This window comes from Microtus oregoni, unplaced genomic scaffold (genome assembly GCF_018167655.1).
Source record: "Microtus oregoni isolate MIOR12 unplaced genomic scaffold, Mior012 000017F_ref0000208, whole genome shotgun sequence".
In the NCBI taxonomy this organism is placed as follows: Eukaryota; Metazoa; Chordata; class Mammalia; order Rodentia; family Cricetidae; genus Microtus; species Microtus oregoni.
Genome location: NW_024543076.1, coordinates 2,342,337 through 2,360,233, shown reverse-complemented (window position 1 = coordinate 2,360,233; position 17,897 = coordinate 2,342,337). Strand labels below are relative to the sequence as shown.

Genomic DNA, 17,897 nt, shown 5'->3' with positions numbered 1-17,897 from the left:
AGAATATGTGTGGTTGAACTAAATTGAGTCAAACTTGCTTTGGGAAATATGTGAGACTATGCAATTTTCATGGCAATAACAAGGGTACTCAAGAGAGTCCCCCAGGGTTGGAGGGGACACACACCTCTACCAACTGAGTGGCTCCAGCCTCAGCCTGATCATTCTCCCTCAGCTGTTGACTGGAGCCAGGCAGGCAGTAACCAGGCTGGACCACTCACGCTCCGCTTTTAGAATTCCAAGCCTGGATATGAGGGGCCAAGCATGGGAAGGGAGGGGTGAAGTAGGCAGGCTGAAGGCAGCCCTGGTGGAACCTACACGTCCAGAGGTTGCCCCCACTGAGAGGAGGATGAAGAGGTGGAGAGGGAGAGGCCAGGGTCTGTGTGGCTGCAGAGGGGCGAGTGCACACAGGAAGAATGCAGGCATGCAAGCTGTGGCCTCTGCTGCTACAGTCTGCTTTCTTTCCTTACCATTTGCAAACTCCTGCTCCTCTGGGCTCCCCTGGGGGGGTTTCATCTGAGCACATGATCTAGACTCGGTCTATTTGGACACAGAGAGCCACTTCTGACCGGTCTATGAGTAAAACCTCCCTAAATCAAGTCAGAGCACACAGGACGAGGACCTGAACCCCAGTCTGTCTCAGCCATGACTATGTCCTCTCCCTGCCTCCTGGGCTCTGAGCAGCCAGACAGTGCTGGGAAGAGAGAGCTTTGTTCTTACCTGTTCAGGCCTTGGCAGTAGCCTATGGTGGGGTTCTGCCAGGAAAAGGCCAGGAGCACTCTGCGGAGCTTGTCCGGGAAGCTGGAGGTTGGGCAGGTGAAGTGCTTGTTGGTGGGGAAGGTCCGGTTGAGGTCCAGCTCAATCTGGCGGGCAGCCGGGTGTTCGCACGCCGACCCCCGGGTCAGGAGCTCCTGGTAGCAGCCTGGGGAGTGCAGGTGCCGGACACGGCGGTGGACCAGCCACCTCCAGACACGCTGACGGTGCTCGCGGGGTACACCTGCCCGCAGCAGCTGCTTGAGCTCAGCCGAGGGTGCCAGCTCAGTCAGGGCAGCCCAGCGCTCCCTTAGTGGCCGCTCCACAGCCTCGAGGGCCAGCAGCTGGTGGGAGCACACCTCCAAGGCCTGGATCTTGGCTAGCAGTTTCAGGTCTTCCACCTCATAGTCCGGCACCGTCAGGAAGCCATAGTCATCGTACTCGCTGCTGGCAAAAGGGCCGCATCAGCACGGCTGTCTCAGATGGGCGTCCACCCTGGCGGCACTGAGATCACCCCAGGGCCCAGTCTCAGTTTATCTGCATGTTTGGGAGAACTGCTCTGCCTCCTGAAGACATGGGCAATCCCCTCTGGTAACTAGAAGAGCCTGCGTGTGGCCCAGGAGAGATGTACTGACTGCAATTTACCGTGTGTCCTGTGTGTGCCATCTTGGTCATTCATTCCCAGGTAACTCGAGAGCCAGGGCTCTTTACCCAATTTACACGGGGGCTGAATATGAAATGCAGAAAGGTAAGGTACCTTGCTTGGGGCATACAGCAAAACAAGCAAACTCCTGCCTGTGATCCCCAGAGCACATCAGACACAGCTTCCCCCTTTTGCTGTGCTCAGCAAGGGTTTGTTTGGCTGGAGGAGACAGCTTGGGTGTGATGGGTGTGGTGACTGGGAGGTCTGTGTGCCTCCACTGAGCCTGCCCCTGCCCCAGGTGACACTGCATACTGTGTGCCTGAGCCTGGGGAATCCACAGCTATGTAGTGCTGGCATATGTGGCCTTTGGCATTAGCAACAATGATCTCATCATGCCCGCAGCCCCTCCCTCGCTGCCCACTGGGTTCACCTGATGGGTCTTAGCTCCACGCTGCCTGAGGCCTCTCCTGCTTCCCACTGTAGTGCCTCCTGGACCAGTTGCTGCAGCAGCTCAGAAAAGCCACCAGCCTCAGCCCCCGCTGCCTCCTGCAGCCTTCGCAGCCCGGCCAGGTACTTGCTTTCTACTTGGCAGTTCCTGGCTTGGAGGTAGGCGCACTGTGGGAACGGAGCAGCTAGGTCAGGCTTCTGGGCCACTCCTGCTGCCAAAGCCCTGAGCAGCTTCAAACCCTCCCAGCTCTGGGCTCCCTGTCTGCCCCTTCCTGGAGTGACAGATGGAGAAAGACTTACTGCAAGGGAAGTAAAAGAAACCAGGATCAAGGAGGGAGCTGGGTTCAAAATAGGGGAGGGAAGCAAGGGCAGATACAGCTCGGCTCATGTAGGGTCTGGAACCCCATCCTGGTTCAGACACTGCAAGTGGTGTGGCCTGTGACAGGTCAGCCAGTGTGCTAGTTCACCCTGTACCTCAGGCTCTTCAGAATAGGGGTATCACGGGGTCTCCTCAGGATTCTGGCAAGGAGCAGTGAGCCCTGTTTGAAGTCCTGCCAGGCACTGGGCACAGAGACAGCTCCCTGCAGGTGGTGACTGGCAGGATGCTGTTGCCTTTCCTTCCTTGGGCTTTGGAGACCCTCATCTTCAGCCTAGGGTGTGCCCTGCACTCCCACCCCTGCCCCCTCTTCAGTGCACAAGTCAGATGGTTTTGGGTGAGTCAGGTGAGCTCTCTGGGCCTTGCTTTTTGTCTCTGCAGGATGGGGATGGTGGAATTTTGCCTTGATGCATTTGCTGTGATGACTGGGCCAGCTCGGTTCCCATCCTGAGCTCAGGGCCGAGGCTGCAGGCACTGTAGTCCTGCCCAGGAGCCACTTGCTATGGACACTCTAAGGACACTTCAATCCAACCTGCCTTGGCCTCCCCACACTCCTGTTTCTTCCTGTCCACCTTCTTCTTCTTCTCCTGGAGAACCTGACCCCAGGAGTGCAGGGATTTCTGGTACAGACTCCAAACTATCCCCCATGCCAAGTCTACCTTCTGAAAAGCAGCCACAGGCGTAAAGGGCTGGAGGGGATTAGGGAAGTAGAGGAGAGAAGGCAGGGGCCAGGGAAGGGACAGACAGTGTGGCCATCACTCCCCGTACCTTGGTCAGCAGGGCCTTCTCCTTCTCTGCCACCTTCCTCCAGATCTTGGTGACCTGGTGGATCTCAGAGTTGAGGAACCGGTTCTGGGTCCGATATGCTTCCATGTCATCCTGGAGAAAAGCAAAGCGAATCAGCAGGGGCACCACAAACATCCTGCTCCAGAGATGTCGCCCTCAAAGGAGCTGCCAAAGCCTCCTTCCTTGGGGAATCCCCAAAGCTACAGAGAAAGGGGGTCTGAAAACTTCTCCAGCACAATGCGGGGAGAGCCCTAGGCCCGGAGTTCAAGATGGCTGCCATCTCTGAACCATTCTGACCTTCTGTTTTCCTACCTGTGAGAGGCAGCCATGACTCTCCCCTCAGCGGCTGGGACAGTACAGAGCTAACAGGCAGAGGCAAGGAAGCGACAGAACCCAGCAAAGCATTCAGCTTGTTTTGTTCAGTTCAGACAGGGTCTCAGGTAGCCCGGGCTGGTTCCAGCTCACTAGGCTGCTGTGGGTGACTTGGAATTCCTCCACCCCTCAAACTCTAGGAAAAGGCACCGCCCCTAGAATCGCTTTGGTTGCTATATGTTCCAGGTGTTTGCAGCTGTGTGTGGATTGCTTTGTGCTAAGTATCACTTTGTAAACAGGACTGTGTGACGCTCAGGGTTTTCAGCTGCTTGCCTACTTTTGACACTAGGACTCAAATCCAGCCTCTGTGGCATTGGAGTATGGGCTCTGCCATGGGGGCCACACTCTCCCAGACACGTCTTTCTTTTCTTTCTATTTTCCTTTCTGGTTTCGTTTGTTTGTTTGAACAAGGTCTCATATATCGCAGGCTGGTTTCAAATCCGCTCCATAGCTAAAGATGGATTTGAGCTGCAGACCCTCCTGCCTCTGTCTGCCAAGTGCTAAGACCACAGGCTGTGTGGAGTGAGTGAAGTCCTGAGTGCGTGTGTATGGTTGCTGTGAGCATGGCCATGTCAAGGATGCCAGAGCCTGGACCCTGTAAATACTAAACCTGCCTCCCCAGTCAGTGCTGAGTTTCCAGGCAGCTGGTACAGCAGAGCACGCTGGCCCAGCCCAGCCCAGCCCAGCCCAGCCCAGTTTTTCTATCTGTGTCTGTCTTTTCTTCATTTCCTTGTTTTCCCTGTCAATCCCAAAACTGTGCAGGTCTTGGCCACACGCGCACACCACCATAGCCCTTTGTTTTGATGTTTTAAAATGTGAGCCCTGGGTGTTTTAGCTGTGTTTTAAGTACGACGCTACCGTGATAACAGCTACGAGCCTTGAGATTGCCCCTCACAGTCCAGCATAGGGAACGGTGCTTGCTGCCTGGACTGATAAGAGGCTGGGCAAGTCATAGGAAGGTTCCAAGGCTACAGCCATGACTCACAATCTTTTTTCTATTGAGAAGAATATTCCAGAAGCCAGCCAAGCACATGGTCTACTCATATCCCCTGAGAAACCAAGCCTTTCCTCTCCTGCTGTGGGTTTGGGAAGTGCCTTCATTAGTGTGTATAAGGCATACAAGATGGCTGCCACAGCCTGCCTGCTCACTCAGTCTGTGGGGAGCCTGCTGCGGCTGCTCAAGGGGATTCTTCCTCAGCACCTGGGAAAGCCATAGCATCCAGCTGAGAGAGAATGAAGTGTGTGTGTGTCAGTCCTGCAGTCCCACTGTGTGCCATCAGTGGGCCATGAGTGTTAAACACCACTGACTGCCCAGACCACACCCACTCCTGCTCCTTGTTCGCACCCCTTCTTCACCCAGGCTCAGCATGGACGGACACCCCCTCAGACTTTAAGAATCTGTTATTTGTCATTAAGGGTGCCCATTTCTGGGTCAAAGGAAAGTCAAGCCGTGCCCAGGAAGGGAGGTGGGTGTGAACACCCCTCGGAGCACAGTGGGTAAGGAATGGCAGCTGGGCAGCCTCCAATCAGACTGGTGCCCTACCTTGGCTGTTCTCCTTGGCTCAGAACTGTAGGGAGGAAAAAGAGAGACCTCAGAGAAGAAAAAAGCCACACAAAGTCACAAGCAAAGCAAGAGGACAACATGCAGAAAGGGCCCAGGAGGAGAGCCTGCCTCAGCCTGTACAGGGTCAGATATCACAGGTTCCCACAGGAAAGGCTCCAGTAAGGGACCAGACTCTACCATGATCCTGCCGCCCACGCTGTAAGACCAGGACCCGACTCCCCGCTCGTGGCCATTGTACCTGCCTGCAGCGCACCTGCACAGCTGCATTTCCCAGCCTTCCCATCTCTGAACCCCTCCAACTCTATGCTGAGGATGGCCTGAATCTCTAATCCTCCTGCCTCCACTTCCCTGCTAGCACTGGGATTACGAGCCTCGTTTGGTAATACCCGGCTCTCCCCACCCCAGCTCTGAAATTCAAGAGATCAATGGCACTGCTCTTGAAATGACAGGATAAGAGGGCCTTTAGCTAAGGCTGGCATCCTGTCTCAGGCAAGCAGGAAATGTGAGCACATCTCTGTGGCCACATATGATAAGGCCTGGCATTTGATGGGCCTTCTAAGAGCTACGAACTAAGACAGCAGCAGCTCTGTCAGAGCCCAGTATGGGCTTGGGAGCATGATCTACAAGCATGAAATTCCACAATGGTGAGTCTCCTCACACCTCACTGATAAATGATGTTCCCACAGATGTGAATGAGGGACATACTTTGGCTCCTAGGGGAGACAGGATAACAAGTGGTCCTTGGCATTCTAGAACCATCCAGCTGATCTATGTCTCAGCCCTGTGCTGCTCTACTGGGTCTAGAACATGGAGGTAAGGAGGCCTCTGGCATACAAGGCAACAAAAAGTGTTCCCGCCACCCCGCGCACGGCTAGTGGCTTTCTAGCAGGCCTCAGCAGTTCATTCTGTCGCCTTTGGCTTCAGGCTAACAGTGGTCCTGTGCTTGCAGGGAAGGGAGTAAGGGTCTCAAGTCCTCTTCCTACGTCCTTAGACTCTTCAGCTCGGGAATAGTAAGGCCACTTCCCACACAGAGAGAAGGAACTTGTCTGAAGTCACTCAGCTAGTAAGGCAGAGCAGGGTCAGCACCAAGGCCAGCTTACGTCACAGGTGGGCAGTGGCCACACCTGACTCACCCCACCCAGCTCTCCCCACCCCAGCTCTGAAATTCAAGAGATCATCGCTTCTCCCGACCTCCTGCCGCCCAGCAGCCCTTTGGCTCAAGGTGTGCAAGAGCCTCCCATAGGCCTTGAGAAGCAGCGTTTGGGACCAGACTAACCCGGTTCTGTGTGCTGTCCTTAGGGACAGTGAGGGGCAAGAGCGCCTATTCTCAGCCTCTGGAATGCTGGTGCTCGGGAAGCCCCGTCACAGCCTTAAGAGCAGCCTGTGGCCCACAGAAGGTATCACACCTCAAATGATAGCCCTAAAGGTCACGGCTGGTCCCTGTGAGTTGGGGAGGCTTGCAAAGAGAGGTGAAGACAGAGAAGGGAAGCAGGGCGAGGCCTGAAGGTGGCACAGAGGGGCTGGGAGGTGCAGGGCAGGTTGGCCAGTCAGTTCTGCTCCCACCCCTGTGCCAGCTGCTGGGCAAACATCTCTGCCTCAGCATCCAAAGCTCCAAAAATAGGACCTGATAGGAACCGCCTCGCAGGGCTGGCACAGGCCACAGTGAGCTGATACAGCAAACAATGGAGACAGGACTAGCAGGTGGAGAGCCCTTGCCTTAGGTCAGCCACAGCCAGTACTGGTCATTTGTTCTATATGTGAGACCACGCTGAGGGCAACTTGGGGATCCTGGGCAGCAGAACGACATTGAAGGGGGCTGTGCAAACCAGGCTCCAGACTAGTTAGCTTTTTCGGTTCTAAACTGATAAGCTGGGCACCTGCTCACTTTTCAGAGGCCCTCCCCACACAACATGGAAGGTCAAACTGCAATGGGCTTTCAAAAACTGAAAGAGGGAAGAGAATTTTCCTCTTGCTACCTAGTTCTGGTTTGGATGCTCCAGCATGAGGGGGACTTCTACCCCAACTAGAAATCCATTGATGGCACCCAGATGCCAGGAGAGCATGCTGGGCAGAGAGGGGGCCTACCTTCAGGTGCTCTATTCTCTCCTGCTGGCTCAGGAAGTCACCACTGGCAGGCTGCTCTGGCTGGGCGAGGTCTTCGGTGAGCTTCTGGGAGAGCTTGCAGATGACCTGCTGCTTGGCCTGATTCTTATCCATGAGCAGCTGCACATGCTGCTGGAGCTCCTGCACTTGTTGCTCCAGCAGGCCAGCCTCATGCACCAGGCGCTCTCGGTCCTGCTCTAGAGTCTCCACCCGCTGGGTCAGCTCCGCGATCTGCCGCACCTTGTGCCGGACCAGTTCCAGCCGATCCTTGTCTTCAGTGGCTGCCAGGTACGCACTGGATGCTCGCTTCTCTTGCTGGGCAGCCTCCAGTGCCTTGTGCAGGATGATCACCAGCTCCTGGATGGGAAGGGAGCAGCGGTGAGTGCTGGAAGCCCCGGTAGGTATGTGCTGTCCCAGACCTCAAAACTCTGAGATGCCCAGCAGCTACCCTGGGCATCTTATCCCAGCACTCCTTTCTGCTTTCTTGGTCCACCAAGAATGGTAGCTGAGCACAGGCTATCTGACCAAAAAACAAACAGACTAACAACAACAACAAAACACATCTCAGCAAGTTCTGCCTTAACTTGGATAAGCAGAGAGGTAGGCAGCTTCTGGGTCCCCTGGAGACCACTAGAAACAAGTTCTATGGGTCCTGTTCCCTTTCCTTCTTGGAAGGGACTGGAAGGGAATGGCCACCAGACCCCAGAGTCTATGCTGAGGATAGCAGAGCTGCCCACCTCCACCAGCTTGGACTTGATTGTCTGGATTCTTCAGTGCAAAATAAAAAAAGAAATTCTGAACTTGCTTTAGGCTATGGCATCCTGAGTTTTCTCTGTTCCAGGGGCTGAACCCACACTCTGCTTCCACAAGTCTATTTTAGAGAAGAACAAACTGAAGTCCAGGAAAGGAGAGTTTATTCCTAAGACATCCAGACCCAAAGCCCAAGCTTAGTGATAAAGTTGGGGTGCAGGTGTGTGGCACACAGGTATGACTCCCCTCTCTCTCTCTCTCTCTCTCTCTCTCTCTCTCTCTCTCTCGTCTCACATATTACTAAAGACTATGTGACAGCCCTTCTTGCTATGGTAGTGCAAGCCTCAGAATCTTCAAGACAGCATCTGTGGTGGCTCACATGACTGTCAACTTGATGGGATTTAGAATCACCATGGAGACACACATCTGGGTGTGTCTGTGAACCAGTTTCTAGATTAGAGGTTAACTGAGGTGGGGAGACCCAGTTTAAATGTGGGTGGCACCTTTTTTATGGGCTGGAGTTCTGGGCTGAATACAAAGGAGAAAAGGAGGAAGGGAGCTGAGCACCGCATTTGTCTCTCTAAGTGGATGCAGTGTGATAAGAAGTCCCTGTTGCCAGGACTTCTCTGCAGTAACTTTGAATGGGGCATTAAAATAACATAACCCTTCTTTCTTGAAGTTGCTTTTGTCAAGTTTTGTTACAGCCACTAGAAGAGTAATACAGTATCCCAATAGCCACTTCCAAGCAAGCTGAGACTGGTTTGGAGGAAAAAGCCAGGACTGGAGGACGCTCACCAAGCAGACTCAATCTCTTTGAGTCTAGCCTTCAGCCCAGCAATGATAAACAGTACCTGCAAGGCCGGTACAGGAAGTAAATGCTGGATAGCTGGGAAATCGCACTGGCCTTTCCCCCTTTGGCCCTCCAGGTCTGCAGTGCGTCACTGGGACGGAGTACTCTAACCTCCCCAGGACTCAGGTTTGCCGTGCCCAAAGCAGGGAATGAATTGATCCAGGGCCAGAATCGGAATTTCAGAAGCCAGGCGGCCCAGCAGCCAGGTGTGGGGAAGCCCCACAGGCCACTATCCTGACCCTGTTGGTGCACTTGGAACACACATTCTCTTAGTGACACTTCAACTGTGTCCAAGCTGCAGCAGTTCAGTATGTGAATCAGCTGGATGGAACTAATTACTTAGCATGACTCCATCTGGGAGAAGCGCCAGAGACCATGACAGAGCAGCTGACAAGACCACCTCGGGTCTACTGACAATCTCTTCCCCAGCTCTTGATTGCTTTTGAGATGGGGCTTCACAATCAGCTTAGGCTGGCCTCAAACTCATGATCCTCCTGCCTCAGGCTTCCACATTCAAGAACTAACCCCACACCATCATGCCAGGTGCTGCAGTCCAGAAAGGGATAGGTCACTGTTCCCACCTCCAAGGACTGGGAATATGGATGGACCACTGTAGTGGAATGGTTTGCCCACTGTGGGGGGCAAAGGCATTTGGTTGGGCACAGTGGCTTCTGCCTGGGGTGGAGATGAGGGGCGGAAGAGGTCCTTACACAGGACAGCATGACAAAGCAATTCAGAGTCCTGAGGAACGAAGAGGGTCAACAGCACACAGGCGGTGAGGGCAAGGGAGCCTTTCCAGGCTGGGCCCCCAGCAAAAGCTCAAAAGACAGCCCAAACAAAGGTCTGGGGAGCAAAAAGAGAAGATTCAGAGCCTTGGGAGCTCTTGGGAGTGGCCAGAAGGTGAGGGTGGAGGCATGACTGCACACCAGACCACTATGTCTGGAATGTCCCAGAATGGAGACACAGCTTCCTGTGTGAGAGATTAACATTCCTGTGGCTCAAGGGTCCAGCTGAAACATGGAGATGGCCCTGGGTCACTGCTGGGTAAAAACAGGCCCAGACACCATAGCTAAGTCTTGCTCTGGACCAGAAGCAGGCAAACATCTTCCCCTCCTTCAGAGGGTCTGGAAGCCAGCTCTTTACAGCCAGCGAGTGCCTTCTTTCGCTGATTCTCATTAGGCTTCCAGCCTGAAGCCCCAACCACCACCCCACTCCATCCCTACACAAGTCATGCTTGGGAGAAAGGAGTCTGGGAAGAGGGCACAGACCCACAGGAAATGCAAAGATATGGAAAACCTGGAAGCCAGAGAGACCCCGTGGACCTCCTGCCCAGCCACCATGCTGGCACATAGAGACTGAAGCCCCAGACAAAAGCTAAGACTAAAGCAGGCTCGAGCAGGGGACTCCAAGTCTCAATTCAGGAGTCCTGGCTTCTCCATGCCCTTAGCACACAGGTTCTGAAGCAGAACACTTTCTTTCCATTTCTCTTTGAAATGGAAACAGCCCATAAACAGCAATATCAGTCAAGGTAACCAAGAGCGAAGGGTGGTGGGGCACACCTGCCATGCCAGCTTTTGGGAGGTGGAGGCAGAAGGATCAGAGATTTGAGGCCAGCTACAGCGAGAACTCATTACTACAACACAGTCAAAGGGTATCTATCACCAGTGAATGACTATATAAACAAAATGTGTTGTATACATGAAAAGGAATATTATTCAACCTTAAAAAGAAGAAACCTTGATATACATCAACACAGGGATGTTTTATTAATTAAAAAAGCTTTTTAAATTTTTAATATTTAGCCGGGCGATGGTAGCACATGCCTTTAATCCCAGCACTCGGGAGGCAGAGGCAGGCGGATCTCTGTGAGTTCGAGACCAGCCTAGTCTACAGAGCTAGTTCCAGGACAGGCTCCAAAGCCACAGAGAAACCCTGTCTCGAAAAACCAAAAAAAAAATTTAATATTTAATATTTAAAACTTTTAATATTAAAAAATTTTATAGTAGCCAGTTGGTAGTGGCATACATCTTTAATCCCAGCACTTGGGAGGCTGAGACAGGCAGATCTCTGTGAGTTCAAGGCCAGCCTCAAACTACAGAGTGAGTTCCATGACAGCCAGAGTAGTTGCACAGAGAAACCCTGTCTCGAAAAACAAAACAAAACAAAAACTTAATGTTTAGTTATTAATTGCATTTGTGTATATGTGAATGCCCATGTGTGCCCCTTCATGGATGGGAGTTGGTTCTCTTCTTCCTCCAGTTCCTGGGATTGAACTCAGGTCATTGGGCTTGGTGGCAAGTGCTTTTATGCACCGAACTACCTTGTCAGCTCTGACTGCAGCTGTGAGGGTGGTGCACTAACGAGCTGCAATTCTGCAGGTCAGGGGTAAACTAGAATGCTCAGACTCACAGAGCCGAGCAGAGTGTGGTCCTTGTGCAGCTGTTAAGTGGCTGATCTGTTGTACAATATGAGCGTATACATCATTGCAGGCCTGAATACTTCAAAATGGCTAAAGGATGCCACGTGGTAGCATGCATCTAAGGTCCTGGCACTGGGGAACAGTGACAGGGAGATCCCAACCAATCAAAATAAAACAAAACAAACCTAAAACCAGACTGTGATTTTATGGTACTTTTTTTGCTTGCTTGTTTTTTTGTGGTGCTGGGCCTAGAACCCGGGGCCTTGTAGATGCTCTGCCACTGAGCCATACCCCCAGTGGTCATGCTATTTATCATCTTTTTAACTACAAAATTGGGGGTGCCAAAAGATGCAGTAATTGAACCATTTTAATGTAATATTTTTTAAAAAAATAAAAAATAACCATTCAAGTCCATAATGAACAAATGCTCTTAAAAATGCAGATGACAGCACTGGAGGGCCCACCTAGCATGGGCATGGGCTCCAGCCCCAGCACCACAGTGCAGTGATTTAAAAGGCACATGGTTTACATTACTTTTTTTCTGACCAAAGGCTTCATGCTTCTTATGCAAATTTTTGATGATTTGGAAAATAATAAAACTATCACTTAGAACCAGCACTGATTAGATTGGCACAAACGGCTCAAACTCTCACCTGCTAAGAAGTTACGATGTGGACACACCTGGGAGGACTCTAGCAGATGAGCCTAGACAGGTACACAATGAGAGCAGAACCAGCGAGGGCCGGAGATTGGGCAGAGACGGACAGGTCTGGTAATAGTCACCATAGAGCCAAGTATATAAACTGCATGCCAGGCTTGCGGGCATCCCGTGGAAATGGGCTTCGCTCCCCACACATATACCACAGAGAAATGCTAGGGAAGTTTGCAGTTCATCATGCTGGGGACACGCTCTCACGGAGCCTCAGGAATTTGCTGTGTGACTAAAGACAGCCTTGAACATCTGATTGTCCGGCCTTTATCTCCTGAGTGCTAAGATTATAAGGGTGTGCTACCAGGCCTGTTTCATGTTAGCCTGAACTCCACCAGCATGGGCTACACCCCAATCCAACATCACAGTTTTGAAGCTGCCGTGTCCTTAGGAGGCTGTGGAGCCCTCCTTGACAGAGACTGGTTAGCAGCATCCACATGTGACATGTCAGGAACACAAGGATGGATGTGGCACAATTCCCAGCACCCTGGGCCCCTGCGGAGGAACGGCCAGGTGGTTTCCAAGGTCAGAAGGTGTACTGAGGGCCAGCTGGAGGAAGCAGAAAGGCTGACTGAGTGATACTTCTCAACCCAACCGTCGTCTGGCCCATCTCAGGTTTTCATACCTGGCCATGAGTTGTTTTATTTTCATTTCTAAAAGCCAGTAAGTCATCCTTTCAAACCAGCCTTTATTCCCTAGAGCGCCAATATGTACATTGCTAAGTGATGCTCAGGAGAGGGGCTGGGAGTCAGCACAGGCCTCAGGCTCTGTGTGGCGTGAGTGTGTCTAGCTTCACGTATTGATCTGTGGTCCCACTGGAAGCTTCTAAGAGGGAGGAAATGGTCCTTGGGCCTCTGGGGTCACCGAGAGGTCATGATGGTGGAGTCCCCACAACTCAGTCCTGCTGGTGAAGACCAAAGGGCACACACATAACTCCCTGTCTCCTGCCATGGGATGCCCCGAATCGCCTCAGAACTCTGCCAGCAAGGCCACCCCAGGTATGACACCTCAGCCTGACAGCTCAAGCTGGTAGTGTGCTTGCCTACAATAAGCTATGTGGTTGTATATACTTGTAACCCCAGCAATCAGGGGACCCTTCAGACACAACAACCCTTTTCTTCATAAAGCAACCTGCCTTAGGCTAACAGATCCAAGGAGGGTCATTCTAACAGGGTGGCTTTGGGCTGGCCACTTCACAGAGTATCAACTTTCTCCTAATCAGGTTGGTGATAAAGATCTCAGTTCCCTGAAGAGCTGCCTCAAGAATTAAAGAAAGAAGTGTCAAAAGCCTTTCCTCAAGTTGCTTCAGCCAGAGTGCCTCCCACCCTCCCTCCAAGTCAAGGACCAGGCCCTATCTGCAGTACTCTGAAGTTTCTGGCCAGAGGAGAGGGCTGAAGGTCTGCCTCCATCTAAACAAACAGCCAAGATCTCCTGAGTGAGCCTTAGTGGGCCCACTGGGGTCCAACCTTCCCAGCAGCTGACAGATGGCCAACACCAGCCATCTGCCAGGGTGGACATCTTTCAAACTGGGTGTGACTCTCAGCTCAGGGGCCTGAGGCACCCGGTCAGCTTGCTACCTGGAGCTGTCTCCTGGAGTCTAAACCTCTATAGGGCCAGCATGGGATTGTCCAGATGGATAATGGGATGATGGCTTAATCGGTACCAGAGTCCCTGTGGATTTACTGACACGGGGACGCACTGAGAGTGCACTGACGTGTTCCAAGAGCACCCCTGGCATTTGTGTCTGATGCTAGGCCATGGGACTGGGAAATAAGGGAGGGGGTAGTTTTGGCTGTGGGCAGCATTCCAGGCCTGCAGACTGGGCCTCAGGCAAGCGACCTCTAGGCCCAGCGAAAGGACTCCTCAGTGGTAAAGATCAGACTCTGAGGCCTGGTTTGGGCCCTGGGAAGCTTGGTTTGGAGAGGTCTCAGACTTCAGACCTTCCGTTTTCTGTTCAGGAGGGCATCCATGGTTAAGAGCTATAGCTGGCGCTCAGACTGCCCTGTGCTAGGACCACGCAACACGGGCAATGAGCACACCTTATTTTCTCTTCCCAGAAGGATGGCAGAGTCTTCAAGGGCTGGGTTTGGTCCCAGCATGTTTCCCACAGCATAAAATTTGAGGTAAATCCTCACAGGGCTTCTGAAGCCACTGATGTTCATCTACTTCAGTTGTTCTCGGCCTTCCTAACGCCGTGACCCTTTAACATAGCTCCTCACATTGTGGTTGAAAGACCCTCAGAGAGGACCATGAAAGACCCTACAGACCCCCTCCTCAAAACCCGCAGCTAGCATGCTCCCGGGGGAACGTCCTGTTTGCTTTAAAAAAAATTCTCCAGATCAGCAGCCAGTCTGCTCTCGTAAGAACATCCCATGTGCTTGGTCTCGTAAGAACATCCCATGTGCTTGAGAAAGCAGGATGTCTATGAGATAGGAAGACTGCAAGGCAGGATGTCAATAAGATAGGACATCAACAAAGCAGGTTGACTGCAAAACAGGATATCTATAAGATAGGCCAGGCATCCATGCTGAGAGAGGAAACCATTCATGCCCCCACCTCATTCCGATCGACCGATAACCACGCTTTTGCTTCTGTAAACTTGCTTTTTGCTCTCCCCTATAAAAAGCTCGCCCTCCAGTTGGCAGGCGTGCAAGTCCTCCGAAAGACTTTGCCACCCGCAGGTACCTGTATTTACTCAATAAACCTCTTGCTAATTGCATCCTGTGGCCTGGTCTCGGAGTGTCCTGGAAAGGTCCTCTCTGAGGGTCTTTCAGTGGTGACCCCCAAACATAACATAATTTTTGTTGCTATCTCATAATTGTAATTTTGCTACTGTTATAAATCATAAATATCTGTAATATATTTATAAATATTTTGGGGTACTTTTAGGTGACCCTTGTGGAAGGGTTGTTCGGTCCCCGAAGGGGTTACAACCCACAGGCTGAGAACCACTGGTCTACTTGGACGGCTAAACTTAGACATGTTGCCATTTCTCTTGAAGCTAGCACACTTTCCTACCAAACACAGGAAAGCATCTCAGAGGTGCTGCCCTGGGAAAGCCAGGAGCCACTTTCCTCCTGATGGGTTCTGTCACAGTGAGCTTCCACTGTCAGCTTGTCACAAACCTGGCCATTGGGGAACACAATTTCAATTTTAGAACTGCCCAGGTCAGATGGGCCTGTGAAGCTTGTGAGCCTAGACCACATTCAAAACAAGTGGCTGAGAAAACCACTGGAGATAAACCAGCAAGTGGCTCTGCGGTGTCCTTCGTGTTCTCTACTTTAAGCTCTGCCTTGCGTCCCTGCCATGACTTCCCTTAATGACTGACTGACTGCAATATGTAAGACAAATTAAACCCTTTTCTCCTCAAGTTGCTTTTGGTCATGGTGTTTACCACAGTGACAGAAAGGCAAAGTGCAACAGACCCCGAGGGCCTGAGATGAGCATCTCTCCTCAGAGCCCAAGGGAGGGGACACTGGCAGCTGTGGTGCACTGTGGGGTGCCAGACATTGACCTGGGGTCCAGACCTGGACCTCTCCAGCCAGAACGGCCATACCTCCACTTACCAAGAGGAGACGGGCTGGGAAGTTAACAGACACATCACAGTCAGAATGTGGGCCTGTGCTGGGAGTCACCGCTAGGCTGCCATGCACGCATCAGACAGGCTGGGAGCAGTAATGTGCACTTGGGCTAAAAGTCAACGGGTGAACCACAAGCCCTTTCCTCCCAACCGTCTGTCCCAACAAACTGAAGGCTTCCTGGGAAATTGCCCCGTAAAAGTCTACATTTTGAAAGACCCAGACCACTTCCCCATGACCTTCTCCTTTGAATGGGTATTCATAGCCTGGCAACCCTGAAAGGCCCCTAAGAGTCTAATCTTTGTTTATGGAAGGCAGGGAGACTCCAGAGGCGCATGGGTCTCCAAGGGCTTTGTGAGTTCCTCTGGCCATTTGTTATGCCTTAGAAAGGAAGACCAGGTAAAAGGCGGGCTACCCATATATTCTAGGAAGAAGCGACATGCGGTAACAGGACACACAGTGTTTACAATCATGGTTTCTTTTCTTTTTTCTTCCAAGTTTGGCTGAGGAGCTTCAGTGACATGAATCTGGGGATCCGACACACAGTACAGTTCAACTGGACACACTTATACAACAGATTACGGGGCTCAGGGGAGACCTGAGCTCACACATTGCTGCTGTGTTCTTATAGGATATATCATATGCAGCAAGTGCATGCCTGAGTGTTCATTTGCCCAATAGCTCTGTGATGCAATGCAAGTCCCGGATGGGCTGAGCCTATGACCTTCACTCTGTTCTTCCCAGACAGCGGCACACTATGTGTGTGCACTATGGGCCTGAGGTGAAAACATACCAATGGAAGAAGCCCCTCCAATCACCATCTGCTTTGCGAATTGTGTCAGGCCTGGCCTGTTGTGAAGGGGCAACATTAGGTAGGAGAGAGGGCCTCTCTCAACTGCCTCTCCCCAAACTGGTCAGAGAGCACAAGCAGAATCACAGAAGGGAGTGAAGACTCCGCAGCACGGACCACATGCCCCACCCCAGATGGAGTCCTGGGCAGACAGGGACCAGGGAAGGAAGCTGGAAGTGTTCTGGGCGGCCAGAGTTCAAACACAAACTTCTGCTTTCCTCACAGGGGCACAGAAGCCCACCAAGGCCCTACCTGGGCTTTGTGGTAACAGCTGTGAGAGCTTCACTTTCATGATGCTGGAGAGAGGCACCTGCCCAGCGCGCTGCAGCTCTCCCACGCCCCTGCCCCTACCCCTGCCGCTCACCACGTCAGAGAACAGCCTTTACCCATAAAAACCTGACTTGTTCTGAGTTGAAGCCCTCTGAATGTTAACGCCTCTGGGCATATACCCTGTGTGCTCCACAATGGCCCCATATCCATCTCCTTTCTGTCTGCTACAGTGAACTCATGTGAAAACTAAGTCACCTTTCTGGCCACTGTTCTCTGCCACGCACTGCCAGCGTTCTCAGTCCCGGGTCAGTCCCACACATCACCAGGTTCTAAACATCCATCCTCCCTGGGACCCCTCGCATCTCGACAGCACTTCCCAGACACTGCCTTGCTTTCGTGTTGGATCAGACCGCCCAAGTTTCTCTAAGAGGCACCCAAAATCAATTATTAAAGAAAGCCCCCAGAGACCCGTGCCTTTGGGGGCCACCTATCACTTAGTTTGTGTGATAACATGTCTCTGAGTGACTGACAATGAGGCACCTCTGACCCCCACAGTTGTCCTCTGAAGACCACATACGAGCCATGTTGGGTTGGGTTGATGTACTGCACAGTTCTCAGCAAGGCTCAGAGGCCGGGGGCACAATGGGGTTCCCAGGAAGGGGCTGGGGCTCACCTTCTGTGACTTCAGCTCTTCCGTGAGCATCAGCACCTGCTGTTCCAAGGCCGCCACCTTTTCCTGGGCCGTGCGGCTCCGAGCCAGTCCATCAGAAAAGAATGGGAAAGTGTTGCTTTGTCGCTTAGGCTTCTGTATGGGACTTGAGGGCAGAGAGGACCTGGGTGTAGGCTTGGGAGGCTCCTCCAGCTCTTTTCCTGCTCGAGATGAAAAACACAGATGTCAGAATGGGCAGAAACAATGGAATGGTCCATCCACCTACAGGTGCCTCACCCACACAATGACACCTTCCTGCTCTTTCCCTATGGATTAGAAAGGGGGGGGGAATACTCTTTGCTTTATTTATGAATCGTTACTAGGAATTCTGTGGGAAAGATGGCAGCAGCAGTCATTAACAGTGTGGTGTGATGGAAAGTAGTCAAACGGTAAGTTTTGTTATGTGTATTTTACTACAATAAAACACACTTGAACCTGGTGTAGTGGTGCGAGCCTGTATCCCAGTACAGAGGCAGAGGCAGCAGATCAGAAGTTCAAGGTTACCCTCAGCTATGGAGCAAGTTAAAGGCCTGGGATACATGAGACCCTGTCTCATGGTGGAAACAAGCCAATCCTCTGGAGGCCCAGGAGAACGCTGGAGGCCTTCGTCTTTGACACTTCTCTCCAAAGGGAAGGGAGACTTGTAAGACTCAGAATGTAAAAAAAAGGTAACTCATTTGGAGAAGAGACACTTGGAAGACTCTGGAAGCCCCATCCCCAG

The 17,897-nt window shown here is 52.1% G+C and overlaps 1 protein-coding gene across 5 annotated transcripts in view; it reads right to left on the bottom strand.

Moving 5' to 3' along the window:
- Positions 1-17,897, bottom strand: part of Tbc1d2 (TBC1 domain family member 2) — a 48,878-nt gene that overhangs the window by 10,149 nt on the left and 20,832 nt on the right. For 4 of the 5 annotated variants that reach the window (XM_041667836.1, XM_041667835.1, XM_041667838.1 and 1 more), the window contains 5 exons: positions 17,141-17,337; positions 7,024-7,398; positions 2,985-3,095; positions 1,824-2,008; positions 718-1,197 (listed from right to left, as the gene is read on the bottom strand). In XM_041667836.1, the coding sequence (XP_041523770.1) occupies positions 718-1,197; positions 1,824-2,008; positions 2,985-3,095; positions 7,024-7,398; positions 17,141-17,337 (1,348 nt within the window). The remainder of the gene's footprint in view (positions 1-717; positions 1,198-1,823; positions 2,009-2,984; positions 3,096-7,023; positions 7,399-17,140; positions 17,338-17,897) is intronic. The other variant, XM_041667837.1, reaches the window with a different exon arrangement.